At 43.5% G+C, this 19,926-nt stretch overlaps 1 protein-coding gene across 1 annotated transcript in view; it reads right to left on the reverse strand.

Annotated features, from left to right (window-relative positions):
• GCH1 (GTP cyclohydrolase 1) overlaps nt 1-12,190 on the reverse strand; it is a 52,509-nt gene extending 40,319 nt beyond the window's left edge. The window contains exon 1 of the mRNA XM_024734743.1: nt 11,726-12,190. Within this exon, the coding sequence (XP_024590511.1) occupies nt 11,726-12,065 (340 nt within the window). The 5' untranslated portion in view covers nt 12,066-12,190. The remainder of the gene's footprint in view (nt 1-11,725) is intronic.
• Nucleotides 12,191-19,926: the final 7,736 nt, after the last annotated feature.

The raw sequence follows: 19,926 nt of genomic DNA on the forward strand, positions 1-19,926 counted from the left end.
AGACTGAGGTGATGGTCGCACAGCAATGCGAATGTACTTAATGCCACTGAACTATATACTTAAAAATGGTAAACTTTATGTCGTGTATGCTTTAAAGCAAACAAATAAAAAAGAATATACAACATTCAAGTGTATACACTTCAACACAGTTGCAAACATGCTGTAGCTAAATTTTTTTGCAATTATTCACAAATTCCCCTGATTAAAAATTTCATGAGCTATCTTAAAGTCAGGATGTTAAGAAATGCCTCAAACTAAAACTACTTGGCTGTTTGCTAGAATTCAAGAAGAAAAACAGAATGCCTATGGATTACACTGCTCACATCTTAAATGGATCTTCATATGAAAATGTAACATAGGCACTTAAAACCTGAGGGGGCACGGTGTCCACTGGAACATGAGCACTGTCATCACACACCTGGGTTTTGCTCTGTGCCCTCTGGCAAGTGACCAGAGGCCTCTCAGTTTCCAACTCTATAATGAGTACAGCCTCCAAGTTGACAGGAGGATCATATGAGATCACACGCATACAACCTGGCCCACTTCCCAGGGTTTGGGTGCCCCATGCTCTTCTCTCCAACACCTAACACTTTCATTCACCAACAACCAGCACATTGCTGCCTTGATACACACCAAGGGGAAGCTCACATGATCCTACCAGTCAGGAAAAAATACCTCAAAAAATTTCTTATTTTCTGTAATTTGTTATATTACTCCCTAAAGTCCTACAATCTGGCTTCTGAGCACATTAAGCTATTGAAACTACTAACAACACCTTCAAATAAAATCTCAGTACTCACTGCTAACACAGACAAAATGTCTATAACACTTCATACATGCTGGGCATTTCTCTCAGCACTTTATATGTACTAACTCACTTAATCCTCACAATAACCCTATAAGATGGATGATTACTATTAACTGCCCCATTTTACAGATGAAGCAATTAAGGCACAGCTGGTCAGTAACAGGATTTGAAGCCAGGCAATCTGACTCAAGTCTACTATGTCTTGGAACCTTTTCCGTCTGTTCCACGTTCCTTTTAAAACCATTTTCTGCCAACACTTACACTCCTGGATCTCCTGCCTCTCACATCTCCCTTTCGGGCAGTCTCTGCTGGTTCTTCTCTCACTCTCCTTAGTGTCGGAATGCTGACATCTCCTCTTCTCACTCCTTTGAGGAGCTCAGGCACTCTCCAAGCTTAACTCTCAGATTTACACCGATAATTCACAAATTTGAATTTCTAGCCTTAAACCACCATGCCATCTCTTGGCCTGTTTAAGTCACTCCCTTTTCCTCTGCACAAATGCAAATTCTAACCACCCTCATCTCAAAATCTGGTCCAGTTGCTTCTGGTGCATAACAAAACATCCCAGAATTTAGTGGTGTACAACTATTTTATTATGTCCTGGGATTCCGTGGGTCAGGAATTCAGACAAGGCACAGGAGAGATGACTGGCCTCTGGCCCACAATGTCTGGGGCTCAGTGGGGATGACTAGTTGGCTGGGGACTGGAATCACCTGGAGGAGTCTTTACTCACATGTCTAGTGTTTGGTGCTAGCTGTTGGGTGGGACCCCAGCTAAAGCCAACAGCCGGAACACCCAGTTGTGGCCTCGCCATGTGGCAGAGCTTCCTCACAGCATGGCAGCCTCAGAGTAACTGGACTTTTTACATGGTGGCTCAGGGCTCCAGAGTATCCCACATTCTTAGAACACTTTCCAGTTAATCCAACCCCATAGTTCTTCCTCATCACAAAAGAAGGAATACATTAAGCATCAGGTGCTTTTCGCATACCTTCTTAATTCTTGTAAGAGCCCAGGCAAAGCAGGTATTACCATTTTTTATAAAAAGAGAAAGATGAAAATTAAGTTTGGAGACATGCCAGTAATTATACAGATAGTTAAGGGACAAGGTCACATTCAAACTCAGTCTCTTTCTTTACACTATATGGATCACAATGAAGATCAGGCTTGCAAATATATACATCTAACTATTTTTCTCTAATTCCAGGGTAAAGGTTTTCAGTAACCAGATTTTTCTTATTAGCTAGCCCTTAAAAAGTTGTATTTCCTTTGTTCCTAGATTTGAAACAACTTTGTCACAATGTTTTTAATTTATCTATCTGAAAATACATGTACATACTTCAAAAATAACAAACTGAAAATATAGTGAAAAGTCTTGCTTCTACTGTGGTCTGCCATCTGCCCAGTTCATATCCCTGATTAACATATAACCACTTGTGTATCCTCCAATTCTTAATGTCAATATAAACATTTTATTGTCCCCCCCCAACATAACTCCTCTGCATCATTTAGCCATTCTAAGGGACTAGACATATAGGATGGTTCTTTTTATGGCTGCAGTGACTAACCTTGAGCATATGTCATTTCGTGTATGCAATTCCCAGAGGCAGGATTTTCAAATAGGATATATGTATTTGTATTTAATAGATGTTGCCAAATTATCCTCCATAAATATAGCTTACACTCTCAACAGTAATATTTGTTTCCCTATAACTTCCATAATGTAATGCAGTATCAAGTTTCTAGACTTTGGCCAATCAAACAAGGAAAAAGTATATCTTTGGGTGGTCTGTATGCATTTCTCTTATTGAAGGTGAGGTCAAGCATCTTTCCATGTATTTAAAAGTCATTTGTATTTCCTTTCCTGTGAATTGTCTGCTTACATGTCTTGCCAATTTTTCAATTGTGTTTTTGGCCTTTCTCTCACATTAATTTCTAGCATCTCTTTTATATTAGTATGATTATCCTGTTGTCTACAAAATGAATTGTAAATATTTCTTCCCAGTTTGTCATTTCTGTTGGTATTTGACCTGTAAAAGTTCTTAGTTTTTATATAAAGTAACAATTATTTTCTTTTATGGCTTCTAGATTGAGGCATAATTAGGTCAATCTCCAGTGCAGAATTAAAGAAATATATTAGAGAAATTAACAACCTTATATATCTTTAAGCTTTATTTAAAATACTTTTAAACTTACTGAATAGTTGCAAAGATGGCCTAAAGAGTTCCCATATATCTTCTTTATAGAAGAACTCCAGTTAATAAATTCAGAAGGAATTAAAGAACCAAACATCATTATTTTTCAACTTCTAAAAAATACTGGATCTGGGCAATCACCAATGGCTTCTAAAGTCAAGTGAAATGCTGGTGAAAAGCTCTGTAATGGACAACTTTGGCTGATAACACTTAAAGCTAATCGATTATAACATCACAAAAAGACAACTAGATATTTAACTGCTTACCGATGGAAGCACATGCCACCACCTATGAAGTATTCTTGACTAAATTTAAGAGTTATTTGGTGGGGGTGAGAGTGGGGAGAAGCAGGAAGGCAAGCGTCTAAATCTAACTGCTAGTATATAAGCAACACAGGAGCTAAAGGAACATGTTAAATTAAATCGTGAGAAAAATAACGAGCAGAACCCAGAATGTGGGAAATTCTATAGGACAAATGACCCTGTTTCTTCAACAAATTGTTAGGGGATAAAAAAGAATACCAAACTAACAAATTTTTTAAAAACTTGAAGACATTTATCAAATATAATATGTGAATCTTGTCTGAATCCTTACTCAAACAAACCAATTTGTAAAGAGATACCTGTGAGAAAAATCAAAGAAATGTAAATATTGGTTAGATATTTTCTATTAAGGAATTGCTGTTGATTTCAAGTATGATAATATTTTTAAGTCTCTATTTTCAAGATATAGTAAAGTATTTATCAATGAAGTGACATATCTAGGATTTGCTTTAAAATAATTCAGTGGGGGAAGGTGTGTGACAAGAGGAACGAAGCAAAACCTATGTTTATGTTAAAGGTTGGGTGATGGGCACATAGAAACTCATTATACTATTCTAATTTTGTGTACATTTGAACACCTCTACAATAATTTAAAAACTGCAATCCTGACAGATTTTCTAGAGATTCTTCCCCATGAGAATTTTGATGTGCCAGGGAAACACCCCAGTTGTTTCAATTGATACCTTGGAATAATATGTTGACTGGATATAGAAGAAGCCATCTCGCCAAAAAGGTGAGTTTCTACAGGCACAGGACTCTATGAAGGACACAAAGATGTCTAAAGGATGACCTCGGACCTAGAATAGAAGTGTTCAGGAGATCCAGTAGAAATAACTTCCATGGCTTTTCCATAAAGCTAATCCCCTATGTTTTTCTTTAGTGTATAAAAAAGCCAGCATTTATTGAGCACCTATGCACAGAGCACTGTGGTAGAAGAAAGACAAGTGTTAAGAAAGGGTCCTTGTCTTTTTTTCTTTTCAATATTTATTTATTTGTCTGTGCCAGGTCTTAGTTGCTGCACACGGAATCTTAGTTGCGGCCTGTGGGATCTTTAGCTGCAGCATGCAGGCTCTTAGCTGTGGCATGCGGAATCTAGTACCCTGACCAGGGATCGAACCCAGGCCCCCTGCATTGGGAGCACGGAGTCTTAACCACTGGACCACCAGGGAAGTCCCAAGAAGGTGTCCTTGTCTTTAAGAAATTAATTCAAACATTCATCAAGTCATCTACATGTGCTGGGCAATTTGCTAGGCATTCAAAGGTGAGTACAGACAGTCCCTCTTCTAAAAAACTGTGACTGAGGCTATAACAGAACCAAATTCTAGTGAGTAAATGTCCTCTCAATCTTGAGTAGAACAAATTTACCTTGATTCAGACAATCTTTGATTAACCCCAATCTAAATTATCCCTCCATCTAATTGCCCTAAACTCAGTAGAGAATGTATAACCACAGGGAACATATTCATTACATAAGCTGGACTTATGAATTGTTCATATAATCTAGGATTCATAACCTAGGATTCATCAAAGATTAGATAGTTGCCCTCTCCTGGCAAATTTTATTACTGCAGCCTGACTCAACCAAATACTGGACTCAAATAGAGGTATATGAGTCAGTGGGGGAATGCCCAGGCATAGAAGAGTTTCTAGAGCTGGACAAAGAAAACAGCAGAGGGTTTCCCTTTTGGCGCAGTGGTTAAGAATCCGCCTGCCAATGCAGAGGACACGGGTTCAAGCCCTGGTCTGGGAAGATCCCACACGCCGCGGAGCAACTAAGCCCGTGTGCCACAACTACTGAGCCTGCTCTCTAGAGCCCACGAGCCACAACCACCGAAGCCCATGTGCCTAGAGCCTGTGCTCCACAACAAGGGAAGCCGTCGCAATGAGAAGCCCACCGACTGCAATGAAGAGTAGCCCCCACCCTCTGCAACGAGAGAAAGCCTGCACGCAGCAACGGAGACCCAACGCAGCCAAAAATAAATAAAATAAAATAAAAAAGAAAACAGCAGAGAAGATACGAAAAGGGAAGGGGAGGGGAGCTGATTCAAATAAATCAGTAAAATATTATGATTAAAATTAAATAGGGGGCTTCCCTGGTGGCGCAGTGGTTGAGAGTCCGCCTGCCGATGCAGGGGACACGGGTTCGAGCCCTGGTCCGGGAAGATCCCACATGCCGCGGAGCAACTGGGCCTGTGAGCCACAACTACTGAGCCTGCGCGTCTGGAGCTTGTGCTCCGCAACAAGAGAGGCCGCGACAGTAAGAGGCCCGCGCATCGCAATGAAGTGTGGCCCCGGCTTGCCGCAACTGGGGAAAGCCCTCATACAGAAACGAAGACCCAACACAACCATAAATAAATAAATAAATAATTAAATAAAAAAAAAAAAAAATTAGACTATGAGAGATTATGATGATTCTCATTCTCTATCCTCCCAGTGCTGCTACTTTTCAGATATGATCTTGTGCAAGTTCTCTCTGTGCCCCAGTTTCCTTATCCCTAAAAACACGGCTAATATTACCTACCCCGTAGGGTTATTGTGAGGATCAGTGAGGCAATACATGTAAAGAACTCACAACTGTGCTCAGCGCATAGTAATCAGGAGTGTTCGGTGTTATTCAGATGTCAGCTCAAGCATCCACACTTCCCATCTCCTAGCATAGATCAAGTTCCTTTGGTAAAGGCTCTCACTGAGCTGTGTTCTTTTTATCACTAGATTTCTCCATCTATAATCACACTCATTCATGTGATTCTGATGAACATCTGTTTCAGTCTAATAGACTGTCTGTTCCATGAGGGAAGGAACCATATCTGGTTTTGCTGAGCCTGTTTCCCAGCATTCAGCGCAGTGGTTGGCACTCAGTGAATAAATTAAATGAAATTATAAAGTTCCCAGTCAGTCTTATGAATAATAGCATTTAACACTGGTATAGGTTAAACTGTGTTGAAGGTTAAGTTGAAGTCCTAAAGCTCAGTACCCCGGAAAGTGGCCTTGGAAATAGAGTAACTGCAAACGTAATTAGCTAAATTAAGATAAGGCATACAGGTGTAAAGTGGATTCACTCCTATGTGACTGATGTCCTTAAAAGAGGGAAATTTGGACACCGACAGAAGCAGAGATGGAAGTAATGCAGTTGCAAGCTAAGGAACACCAAGGATTGACAGCTACCACCAGAAGCTGGGAAGAGGCAAGGAAGGACCACACTCCCCTCCCCATTCCCTGTGATTTTCAGAGGGAGTATGGTTCCACCGATACCTTGATTTCAGACTTCTAGTCTCCAGAACTGTGAGACAATAGATTTCTGTTGTTTAAACAGTCCAGTCTGTGGTTCTTTCTTTTTTTTTTTTTTTGCGGTACGCGGGCCTCTCACTGTTGTAGCCTCTCCCGTTGCGGAGCACAGGCTCCAGACGCGCAGGCTCAGTGGCCATGGCTCACCAGCCCAGACACTCCGCGGCACGTGCAATCTTCCCCGTCCGGGGCAGGAACCCGTGTCCCCTGCATCGGCAGGCGGACTCTCAACCACTGCGCCACCAGGGAAGCCCCATGTGGTACTTTCTTCTAGTAGTCCAGTGAAACTAAAATAAGTACCAATTTGTTTAGTATTTCAAAGTTATGTGTAGGACTTTTCCTCCCAGGCCAGAAAAAAATGTTAACAGATAATACTTTTTTTTTTTTTTTTTTTTTTGGACCAGGGAAGCCCCTGATAATACATTTTTAAAAGAAACTAGTAAGACTAGATTTTCTCCTCCATTCTCAATGACTCTTAACAGCTTTAAACAACTTTGACTACTCCCAAGTTCCAGTCATAAACTTCAATGGTCTTGTTATTTTTTCTTCTTTATTCATAGTACCTTTTCTGGCAATACACAGAACTAAGTCCTATGTAAGAAGTATTCATTAACAAAATGAAAATGAAGCTTATTAGTGAATCAAGATTTAAATGAACTATACACATCTAAAATAGCACCTCTTAATAATGAGATTAACTTTTCTACAGCCTACTTTAAAACATGGGACATAAACTTACCTTTTGCCCACAATATGGGAGGCTATGATAAATAAGTATTATCACATCTTAGAAGTTGTTACAATTCTTAGTTCATCATGGCAGTCTGATTTGGTAAATCACAGATGTTCATGATTCAAAAAGAAAAACCTTTTGTGAGTGCTGGCACGTTTCAGTATGAAGTGGCTAAGACTCATTTTTGTGTAAATAAACTATCTAATTGCCTCGCTTTAGCTTTAGAGAATAGTTGTCATCTTGTAGTGAACATGGTTGAGGCAGGGTGGGGAAACAGTCATGAAGTCCATCTCTGGGACTTCCCATGTGGCGCAGTGGTTAAGAATCCCCCACCAATGCAGGTGACATGGGTTCGATCCCTGGTTTAGGAAGATCCCACATGCCGCAGAGCAACTAAGCCCGTGCGCCACAACTACTGAGCCCGTGTGACACAACTACCGAAGCCCACGTGCCTAGAGCCCGTGCTCCGCAACAAGAGAAGCCACCGCAATGAAGCCTGCACGCTGCAATGAAGAGTAGCCCCCGCTTGCCGCAACTAAAGCCCGCACACGGCAACGAAGACCCAACACAGCGAAAAATAAATTTAAAAAATAAAATAAATTTATAAGAAGTCCATCACCTGTGATACCATCTCCTCTTCCTGCATTATATACAGGCTCATAGGCTTCCCAAATTTGGGACACTGTCAACTTGATTTATGAAAACTGCCTTGGCATCCTGGATAAGACAAGCTAAAACCTACTTCAACTAGAAATGTGACAGAAGACTCAAGACTCTTGTGTACTCCCATAAACTTATAAAAAGGACAACTGATGAGACAAGTTACATTCACTTAACCTTTGATGGATAATACTATCTAAGAGGTTGTTCCTATTTATACCCAGGAGAGGACAGGGAAAGAGAAGGGTCAGACACAAGAACATGAAGATCAAAGACCTCAGGCAACAGCAGACCCTCCAATTTAATTAGGATTCTGAATTTAAAAAATAGTGGAAATACAGGAAGTATATAGAAAAGAAGATCTCATCAAAGGTTCTCTGAATATGTAAGAGAACTAGGATAGGGTTAAATTGAAATGGGATAGCAACAGATAAAGATGAGCTGGTCCAAGGATCACCCTGTGATGCTATTCAAAGGACAGCCATTCCTGGGAGAGGTGATCGTGTCTTCTTCCAGCCCTCCCTCCACTACAAGCTACAGCCCAGTGGTGAACAGTAACCAGGAGACTTGCACAACCTTGACAGAGCCCCATTACAGGTGACCACAGATGCACCCATAATGAGGTACATACTGGAAAGTAAAGAAAGTTGTACCATGCAAGGGTCATGAAAATACACTGCAGTGCAGGGAGAACCGACAAATTCCCCAAACATCAGAAATTAGCATCAATTCACTCAAGAGGAGCTAAAAAAAATAATTTGGGGAATGTAAAGTACCAACTTATTTTATTTATTTTATGTTTTAAAAAACTTAAGTCAACACTAGTAACAAGTAATTAATATACAGAGATATAAAAGATGTTAAGTATCTTATCTACAAGCATAGAAAAGTGACAGTTTCAAAGAAGTTTGCTTCTATCCAAAATAATCTATAGTGGTCATTGACTTATACTCTCTAAAGAAATAAAAATTAGGGATTGGGTAGGAGTGTTTTCTCTATTACTTACTTCTGTATTTTCTATAGATTTAAAGTATCCTTCCTTCTCCCACCCAGGTTGGTCCAAGGCCTGGACCACCACCATTTCAGGTTCACTCCTTTAAGTTCAGCATCATCCTTGTCACCCTCTCCTCTCTGTCTTCTATTTATGTACCTCTAAGAAATTAATATTAAGCCCTTAAGTGTGATCCTCTAGACAGAGGCTTTCAAACTTTTGACCACAACAAATACAAGAAATACTACATTCTACAACCGGAGCCAGTACATACCAGAAAAAAATCATACCTATAAAACCTACTTGTAAGCTTCTCAAAACGTTTACCCTTACTACATATGATAGACTGATTTTCTCCATTCTACTCCACCTTATTTTAATGCTGGTGACCCAAGTATTAGGTCCAAACTCAGTGTGAAATGCTTAGTAGAGAAGATACACTGACATATCTCACCAAGTAGCAGCAGAAGGAAGCAGGTAAGAGTTCTGCATTCAGGCTGCCTAGATTCCAACACCAGCTCCACCACCTGAAGCTGTCAACCTCTCTGCCTCAGGTTCCTTATCATGGGGTAAAAGAACAGTGTTTACCTCAAAAATGAGGATTAACCAAAGACCATCCACAAAAAGCACTTAGAGCATAAAAAGTATTCAATGAATGGCTATGAATAATTCTTAAATGGTCTGTGACATTTTCACTGTCGTAAAATACATATAACACTCATCATCTTAACCATTTTAAAATGTGCAACTCAGTGGCATTTAGCACATTCCCCACGTGTGCAACCATCACCACTCTCTAGTCCTAGAACATTTTCATCATGCCAAAAGGAAACCTGGAACCCATTAAGCAGTCACTCCCCATTCCACCCTCTCCCCCAGGTCCCCTTGGGTAGGGAGATGATTAGAGTCCCCCTAATCTGATTTCTGTTCCTAGGTCCATGGACTTTTTAAATAATAAATTAACACTTGACTAGAACTGTCTTCTAAGGTAGAATGAAGTGTTCTTTGCAGTCATTAGTCCTATGGCTCATGAGACAAACTTCTGCTAATCATTTCTTAAGTAAACCTTTTGAGACACTTTAGGTCTCAAAAGTCAGGAGGACCTCCCCTACTCTCGAGGTCAGAAATCCCTCTCTCCTGTGAATTCTATTAGGGCGATTCCCAAAGCCTGACCAAGTGCGGTGGACATTTTCAGTGTCCACAAGAGGCAGACTGAGCAAGGCCCTAAGAAGATGTTTGTTCATTACATTCATGGAATATCACCAAATGGTAGAATATTCACCAAATGAAGAATGTTTATTCTTCAGTCTTCGCATTTTAAAATTCTGTATTTGAGGCTCCAAACTTTTACCAACAAAGGTTTAAAAAGTAAACTTGGACACAGAACTAGATATCCATTTCTTGGCTTTAAGATGTAGTGTCATTTCCTTTATGTGCCTCACCCCTCTCACACTGATTTCTCACCCTTCCTTTGGGGTGGGGGAGACTGGGCAAAAATAACTGTTTTTCCCAGAATCTATTCAGGAAGTCTCCAGAAACTTGATTGGGGAAATAATCTGAGCAGGGAGGTTACCTTGCAAAGCAGCACTGTTAATTCTTTGAGAAATGGTGAAGGCAGAAGGCTTCTTAGGCCAAAGGAATAAATGTCACCAAGAGGTACAGAAGATGTGGACTGGAAAACAACGCCCTTGGTCCGAGCTGTGCAAGTCAGATCTTTTTTAACTTTTTTTTTTTTTTTAATTAGTGACCAACATCGCTCACCCAGCAATTAGGCAGCGAAGTTCTCAATCGTTTTCCACCGCCACCCCGCGCCCCCTACTTCGGGCCTCCTGGGCAAAAGCCTGACCCTCCTCAGGCGCCGAAAGCACTGGACCAACCCGGCTCCTTTGGGATGCGTGGGTGGGAAGTGGGTGATAGAGAGACTCCGGGTCCCACAGGCCAGCGAAACTCCCAGACTCCCAGGAAGTCGCTTTCCTGCTTTGGGGTTTGGAGAGTGGGGGAGAAAAGGCGGAGAAGGCTTTAAGCAGCAAACTAACCCCCCAAAAACCTCACACTTCAAACTCCAGGAAAGCCCATACCCAGAACTATGCCAAATTCTGGCAAAGTCCTGAGCTGGAGTGAACTGGATGTGAACAAAAGAGAATTACGACTTTCGGAACACCCGGGTACCCTGGCAAGTCAGCGAGAGTGAGGGTCCCCGAGTTTGCAGCAAATAATCACCCCCGGCTTCAGACACACAAAGCCCAGGCTTCACCCCAGACCTACCAAAAATGAGACCTCCAGAGCAGAGATGACCTAGGAAGCCGTCACTTCCACGAGCCCAGGTGCACGTTCCTCGGGCATCCGGCCCTGGGCGCTCAGGCGACAAGGGCTCCAGGCTCCCACCCGGGGGCGGGGGTAAGGGACGCGGGGAGGCTCTGTGACTGCGGTCCCGCCAACCCGAGGCTGGAGGAGAGGGCCGCGTGCAGCGAGCGGGGAGGACCCCGCGAGGGCCGCTTCAACTAGTCCCCAGGTGGAGAGGCCGCTGACTCCCACCGCGGCCGAAATGCGTCCCACGCAGGGCCCTCTCCTTGGCCGGACGGCTGGGCCAGGGCCGAGGGCGGGGTTCGGAAAGTGACAGCACTCGGCTTCCTCCGCCAAGAGTGAGCAACTCCGGGAACTAACTGGAGCCGGCGCGCGCTTCCTGCAGCCACCTCCCCAGTGACCGGCACGCCGGCCGGCGGGCGCACTGACCTGAGATGGTCTCCTGGTAGCCCTTGGTGAAGAACTGCATGGCCGTGGCCGCCCTCCAGGGCGTCTTGCGCAGCCCCTGCCGCTGGGGGTCCTCGCCCAGCGAGCGCAGGATGGACGAGTAGGCGGCCGCCAGGTTGGGGAGGTTCAGCTCGTTGTCCTCCTCGTTGCGGGGCCGCTCGCCCTTCCAGCCGTCCGCCGGCTGGACGCTCTTGCTCTCCGGCCGCGGCTGCTTCTCGGTGGGCGTACTGGGCCTGGGCCGCGGCGGCTCCCCCTCGGGTAACCCATTGCTGCACCGGGCGTCCCGCGGCTTCGCCTGCACCCGCCCCAGGCCCTTCTCCATAGACCTGCCGCTGCCGCCCCGGAGGGACCCTCGGACGCGTCAGGGGCTGCAACAGAACTTCGCCGGCGGGCAATGGACTGTGACCGCAATCACCTGAATAACGTAGGCCTCGGGCCAGGAGTAAGCTCCGAGCCCGGAACAGAAGAGACTGAGGAGTGCCGGAGCGCCTCCTTTTTATGGGCTGGCGGCTCGGCCGGCGCCGCGGGGCGTTTCCATTGGCCGAGGCTCCTGGCGTCATGGCGCTCACTCCGCCCCTTCGCCTTGCCCTCCGCCGGGTGCCCTGGAAGCCGGCCCCTGTGGCGCGGACCTTGTCCGAGTCCGTGGCGCGGACCTTGTCCGAGTCCCTCCCGCGCCAGGCGGGAGGATTGGGTTGGACCCCTCTGGCTATTGCCGGATGAACTGAATCCTAAAGGGGGCAGGTGTTCGGAGCTGGAACCTCGGCGAGGGGAGGCAAGGTCTGGGTGCCCCGTCAGCCCTCTCCTCTTAGGGCAAAGAGTACGCTGCATCAGAAGTGTTCTGGTCGCCTCGCCCTGTGAAAGATGAGCAAACAGGTGGCCTCGCCGGGGAAGAGACTGGGTTAAAATGTAGGTATGGAAACCAACTCATACTTTTAGGGCAAGTGAATAATATGAATTGAAACGATTGCGTTCGTTAGTTAAAAACATGTCCAACGCACCTGCCTCCAGCCGCTGTCAGGAGGAATGTTACACCAAGTGGTCCTTAAGTGAGTTCCTATATCTAGGAGGACGGTATCTGTGGTGGCCAGAACTTTGACCCTGCAGAAATTGGTTTGCGAGCGAAGAAAAATTAGGGGTCTCATTAAAAACCCATTTGCGTTTTGTGGAAACGCAACTGTGGAAATTTGGTGCTGATCGTTTTAAGAATGACATGCTAAGTGCCTTTCTCCTGATGCCGATAGAGATTGTGAAACGTTATTGATCAACTGGACTCTTAACCAGTGACATCTGCTTTGACTGTTTAAGATTTTTTAAATGGACTTTTTTTTCTCACTAGAGGGATTATTTCATAACACCAAAGGTGAGTTTTAAAACATGTATCAAATTAATATTTTATGATTTGCCCCAGAGAGTTTCTAATGCTGATTTTCTGACATATAAACACGTATTTAAAGGCTTAGGATCAGACAAACCAGGAGGGAAGCCCCTGGAATTATTCTATGCTAATAAAGTAGCTCAGTCATTAATAGTAGTAATTTGTATTTATTGGATGTCTGCTCCAGGCATATTCCTGTTCTAAACATTAAGGAAAGAAATATGGGAAATACCTAGCCTCCTAGGTACTTTTAATCTAAAGTAGAATTATTGGTGTAAGTGGGGTTTTTCAAAATAGTTATTGGATTTCTATATACAATAAATATCAAATTACATAGATCAAGAAATATGAACATCCCTTGGAAAGCCTCTTTGTCACTGTCCTACTATTTATTGTCAGTGTTCCAACCCGTCCCCATCGTCAAGGTCCTATAATATTTTTTCCCTCTAACTGCTCTGCCCACTGTCCAATGATACTTCCTGGTCAGAATTATCCACTGGATCTCAAACTATTTCAAGCTGGAGACAACATTAAAGGATGGCCTTGTATTTAACAAATGAAAATAAAGATACCAAGTAAAGTATTTTTAAAACAGAGGGATTCAATGGAGATGCTTTCCATGAGATTTTTTTTTTTAGAGGCAATCATTTGCCTTCCTTTAAAAACACTTGTAAACATTAACTAATATATTTCCCAAAGCAATTTCTAATGAAATTTTACCCTAAAAATTAACATTTTCTTATAAACACTGCCACTAAGTCATTAGCATTTTTATTGCCAGTTACCAGTACAAGGTCTCTGGATTTGTTCTATATTTACTTGTAAATTGGAGGCAGTGTATTTCAGCCAAATGCCCAAAGGCAATACAAGGAAGCTTTAAAATCATGAACACTAGGCAAACAGTTTAACAGTGAAATGTAGGTAGTTGGCAGGGATGGTTATAAGTAGAAATGCGAGAAGAAGAGGGAATAAATTAAAAGAGGAGGGATATATCCCACAGAATTAATTAGCATAAAATGGTTCAGCAGTGAAACTATGAGCATTCACAACCAGGAATTACAACAGCATTCATGTTTTTAACCCAGTAAGGGGACTCATTTTCACCTTGGACCCAACCTGTGAGTTGCTTTCTATCAAAAAGCCAAGGAATTTTTTTTTTAAGTTCTCCCATTTCTAGGGCAGTAGCAAAACAGAGAAGCAGATAAGTGAGATACACAGCACCAAAGACTGAAAATACTGCAGGGCTACAGACATATGTAGTCACTTGCCAAGGGTAACAGGTAAACTAACATTAAGCATTTGGCAATGGTAATTGGAAAAAAGCAAATTTCTCTAAGTGTGCTTGATGAAGGTTCTTTATTTGAAATCCAAACGTTGGAGGAGATTCTGGATCAAGATTGGACATAGGGCTTCCCTGGTGGCGCAGTGGTTAAGAATCTGCCTGCCAATGCAGGGGACATGGGTTTGAGCCCTGGTCTGGGAAGATCCCACATGATGCAGGGCAACTAAGCCCGTGCACCACAACTACTGAGCCTGCGCTCCAGAGCCTGCGAGCCACAACTACTGAAGCCCGCGTGCCTAGAGCCTGTGCTCCGCAAGAAGAGAAGCCACCGCAATGAGAAGCCCACGCACTGCAACAAAGGGTAGCCCCCGCACTCAGCAACTACAGAAAACCAGCGTGCAGCAGCAAACACCCAATGCAGCCAAAAATTAAATAAATGAATAAATAAATAAATTTATAAAAATAAAATAAAAATAAATCATTTAAATATTGGACATAGATAATAACAAGGTGGACACAGGAAAAGTGTCCTTGTTCCACTCCTAATTTCCAGAAGCTAGCCTGTGGAGTCAATGCAATCCTGAGATGTCTCACTAAATCCCCCAAATGTAGGGAGAAGCAAAGTGAATGGAAGCCCTCACGTATCTTCTCTTCTGAATGAGGAGGAATGGAACAAGAGAGAAAATGGGAGAATGTGAACACTGAGCAGACTTTCTGAGATGGAAGGGAAGGCTCGAGGGCACCTCACTGAGTTGAGAAAACTATCCATAGGCCAAAGGTACCTCACAAGGGAAGAACAGACATACCCCAGGTAGTCACCTGTCCCTGGTAGAGGATCTTTAATACCATCTCGGAAGAAAGGGCAGATGCTAAAAAGGGGATGTTAATGGACAGTCCAGCCACCACAGCTGAATTCTTTCCTAATCGTCACGATCCCTCAGGGAAAACGAGATACAACACAACCTCCTCCAGCCCCAGACTGTAGCAGAGTGAGGGAAACAAACAGGCTTCCACTGTAATAGGAAACACAAAGAAGTCACCCTCAATAATATGAGGCAGGGACAGGAGGCAGAGAAGCAGCATGGCAACCATGCAAACATACTGTACAATGGCCAGATGGAACAAAACTAAACAAAGAAAGATAATAATGTAGCATATAAAAAGCACAACATCAAAAAATGCAACTGAAAACAAACTCACAGAATAGAAGAAAATTCTTCACAAATGTTTTGTTTGTTTGCTTGGTGTTGGACACCCGTTTAATGTGGACACTCAAGGCCTGGGCAGACTAAGGAGCATGCAGGAGTTGGGGAGGTGGGCAAGGTGGGTGGGTCACTGGCCCACACCTGGCCCCAAGAGGGGGTGCTGGAGGTGGGGGCTGACACAGGTACGCCAAGGGAAGTACCAGAGGGTGGCCTAGGCAGGCAGACCCCCAGGAGACCCATAGGCCAGCCCTGGAGAAGGTGTCTAAGCCAGAGGATGAGTGCTCAGGCCAGAGCATGGCCCAGGGAGGCAGGGCTGGGGCATGGCTGGGGGCTCCTGAGCTTAGGGGCTGGCATCACTGGGGGCCTCCCCAGTTGGATTCAAGCAGCTCCTGGAGGCGGTCGTGGAGGTTGTCATTCTTCTCCTCCAGGTGGTCCAGACAGGAGTTGATCTGGTCCAACATGGAGTTAATGGCAGCGTATTCTGCTTCCCTGAAGTCATTGTCCCCACCTTCCACGCTTGCCTCCACCGGCATGCCTGGGTCCCCACTGGGGCCCAGCATTGCAGCCTGGGGTGCTGCAAGGGCAGAACGATGATGGAATGTGGCTATGGTCGCACTGACAGCTGGCGCAGGGTGGAAGATGGAGGCTCATAAATGTTTTCTGCTACAGAAAAACTTAATAAAAACATTGAGTTCAATAAGACAAAAACCAAGGGCTTCCCTAGTGGCGCAGTGGTTGAGAGTCCGCCTGCCGATGCAGGGGACACGGGTTCGTGCCCCGGTCCGGGAAGATCCCACATGCCGTGGAGCGGCTGGGCCCGTGAGCCATGGCCGCTCAGCCTGCACGTCCGGAGGCTGTGCTCCGCAACGGGAGAGGCCACAGCAGTGAGAGGCCCACGTACCGCCAAAAAAAAAAAAATTACACAAAAACCAAGATAATAAAATGATAGAATTGAAAAAGGAGTTACAGATCTAAGGAAATAGAGGACCATCATTATTATGGGATTAATTAGAACCGTGTACAAAATAGACACTGTTGAAAATGTAATTATTGACATGAAGAAAGGCATGGGAATGAATGTAGAATAAAAGACAAAGATGAAAGTTGTTAGAGAAGACAAGGATGATCTAGCATAAGAAAAATCAGTGTTTCTGAGGTAGAGAACCCAACAAATGAGAGAATGTAGTCAAAGATATAATATAAGCATATTTCTCTACCAGAAATAAACGTTTATATTTATGTTCAACTGATGTTTTCTTTTTTTTGAATTTTATTTTATTTATCTTTTTATACAGCAGGTCCTTATTAGTCATCCATTTTATACACATCAGTGTATACATGTCAAACCCAATCGCCCAATTCATCACACCACCACCCCCGTGCCCCCACAGCTTTCCCCCTTGGTGTCCATACATTTGTTCTCTACATCTGTGTCTCAATTTCTGCCCTGCAAACCGGTTCATCCGTACCATTTTTCTAGGTTCCACATATATACGTTAATACACAATATTTGTTTTTCTCATTCTGACTTACCTCACTCTGTATGACAGGCTCTAGATCCATCCACATCTTTACAAATGACCCAATTTAGTTCCTTCTTATGGCTGAGTAATATTCCATTATATATATATACCACATCTTCTTTATGCATTCATCTGTCGATGGGCATTTAGGTTGCTTCCATGACCTGGCTATTGTAAATAGTGCTGCAATGAACATTGGGGTGCATGTGTCTTTTTGAATTATGGTTTTCTCTGGGTACGTTTGTTTGTCCTTTAATTCTTGTAGGTCTTTGTTAAACATTTCTTGCATCTTCTCGATCTTTGCCTCCATTCTTTATCCAGGGTCCTGGATCACCTTCACAATCATTATTCTGAATTCTTTTTCTGGAAGGTTGACTATCTCCACTTCATTTAGTTGTTTTTCTGGGGTTTTATCTTGTTCCTTCATCTGGTATATAGCCCTCTACCTTTTCATCTTGTCTATCTTTCTGTGAATGTGGTTTTTGTTCCACAAACTGCAGGATTGTAGTTCTTCTTGCTTCTGCCGTCTGCCCTCTGGTGGATGAGGCTATCTAAGAGGCTTGTGCAAGTTTCCTGATGGGAGGGACTGGTGGTGGGTACAGCTGACTGTTGCTCTGGTGGGCAGAGCTCAGTAAAACTTTAATCTGTTTGACTGCTGATGGGTGGGGCTGGGTTCCCTCCCTGTTGGTTGTTTGGCCTGAGGCAGCCCAACACTGGAGCCTACCTGGGCTCTTTGATGGGGCTAATGGCGGACTCTGGGAGGGCTCACACCAAGGAGTACTTCCCAGAACTTCTGCTGCCACTGTCCTAGTCCCCACTGTGAGCCACAGCCACAGCCTGCCTCTGCGGGAGACCCTCCAACACTAGCAGGTTGGTCTGGTTCAATCTCCCCTCGGGTCACTGCTCCTTCCCCTGGGTCCCGATGTATACACCACTTTGTGTGTGCCCTCCAAGAGTGAAGTCTCTGTTTCCCCCAGTCCTGTTGAAGTCCTGCAGTCAAATCCCACTAGCCTTCAAAGTCTGATTCTCTAGGAATTCCTCCTCCCATTGTCAGACCCCCAGGTTGGGAACCTGACGTGGGGCTCAGAACCTTCACTCCAGTGAGTGGACTTCTGTGGTATAAGTGTTCTCCAGTCTGTGAGTCACCCATCCAGCAGTTATGGGATTTGATTTTACTGTGTTTGCGCCCCTCCTGCCATCTCATTGTGGCTTTTCCCTTGTCTTTGGCTGTGGGGTATCTTTTTTGGTGAGTTCCAGTGTCTTCCGGTCGATGATTGTCCAGCTAGTTGTGATTCTGGTGTTCTCACAAGAGGGAGTGAGAGCACATCCTTCTACTCCACCATCTTGGTTCCTAATCTCAACTGATTTTCAAGAAGGGTGCCAAGACAATTCAATGGGATAAAGAAGAGCCTTTTCAACAAATGGTACTGGGACAATTGTATATCCTTTTGCATGTAGCAAAAGAAATAAGTTGGGACTTCCATGGTGGCACAGTAGTTAAGAATCCACCTGCCAATGCAGGGGACATGGGTTCGAGCCCTGGTCCAGGAAGATCCCACATGCTGCGGAGCAACTAAGCCTGTGCACCACAACTACTGAACCTGCGCTCTAGAGCCCACGAGCCACAATTACTGAAGCCCACATGCCACAACTACTGAAGCCCATGGGCCTAGATTCTGCACAACACAATGAAGAGTAGCCCCCACTCACCACAACTAGAGAAAGCCCGCACGCAGCAACAAAGACCCAACGCAGCCTAAAATAAGTTAATTAATTAATTAAATAAAAAAGGGAAAGAACTAAGTTGGATCTCTGTCTCATGCTACATACAAAAACCAGCTCAAAATAGATCAAAGACTAAATCTAAGAACAAAAATTACAAACCTTTTAGAAGAAAACATAGGCATTAATCTTCATAACCTTGGATTAGGCAATTAGATTTACTAGAAATGACACCAAAAGTGGAAGCAACAAAAGAAAAAAAAAAGATAAATTAGACTTCACCAAATTAAAAATTTTTGTGCTTCAAAGGACACTATCAAGAGAGGAAAAAAACAACCCACAGTTGGGAGAAAATATTTGCAAATCATATATCTGATATGGGACTAGTATCTAGACTATATAAGAACTCTTACTACTTAATAATAAAAGGACCAATAATCTAATTTTAAAATGGGCAAAGGATTTAGATAGACGTCTCTCCAGAGAAGATACACATGGCCAATAAGCATGAGAAAAGATGCGTAACTTCATTAGCCATCAAGGAAACGTAAATTAGAGTATGACTGAATACTACCTCATACCCACTAGGATGGCTATATTCAAAAAGATAGGTAATAACAAGTATTTCTAAGAACTAAAGAAATTAGTATCCTTATACACTTCTGGTAGAAATATAAAATAGTCCAGCTACTTTAAAAAACAGTCTGGCAGTTCCTTAAATGGTTAAACATAGAGTTCCCATATAACCCAGCAATTCTACAGCAGGTATAAACCCAAGAGTAATAAAAACATATATCTATACAAAAACTTATACATGAATGCTTATAGCACCAGTATTCATAATATCCAAAAAGTGGAAACAACCCAAATGTTCATCAACTGATGAATGGATAAACAAAGTGTGATATATACATGCACTGGCATACTATTCAGCCATAAAAATGAAGTACTGAATACTAACATAGCCTATAACATGGATAAATCTCTTTTTAATGTATTTATTTGCTTATTTGGCTGCGTTGCATCTTTGTTGCTGCATGCTGGCAGCAACTCTTCATTGCAGTGTGCGGGCTTCT

Source organism: Neophocaena asiaeorientalis, unplaced genomic scaffold (genome assembly GCF_003031525.2).
Source record: "Neophocaena asiaeorientalis asiaeorientalis breed wild unplaced genomic scaffold, Neophocaena_asiaeorientalis_V1.1 scaffold547, whole genome shotgun sequence".
Lineage (NCBI taxonomy): Eukaryota > Metazoa > Chordata > Mammalia > Artiodactyla > Phocoenidae > Neophocaena > Neophocaena asiaeorientalis.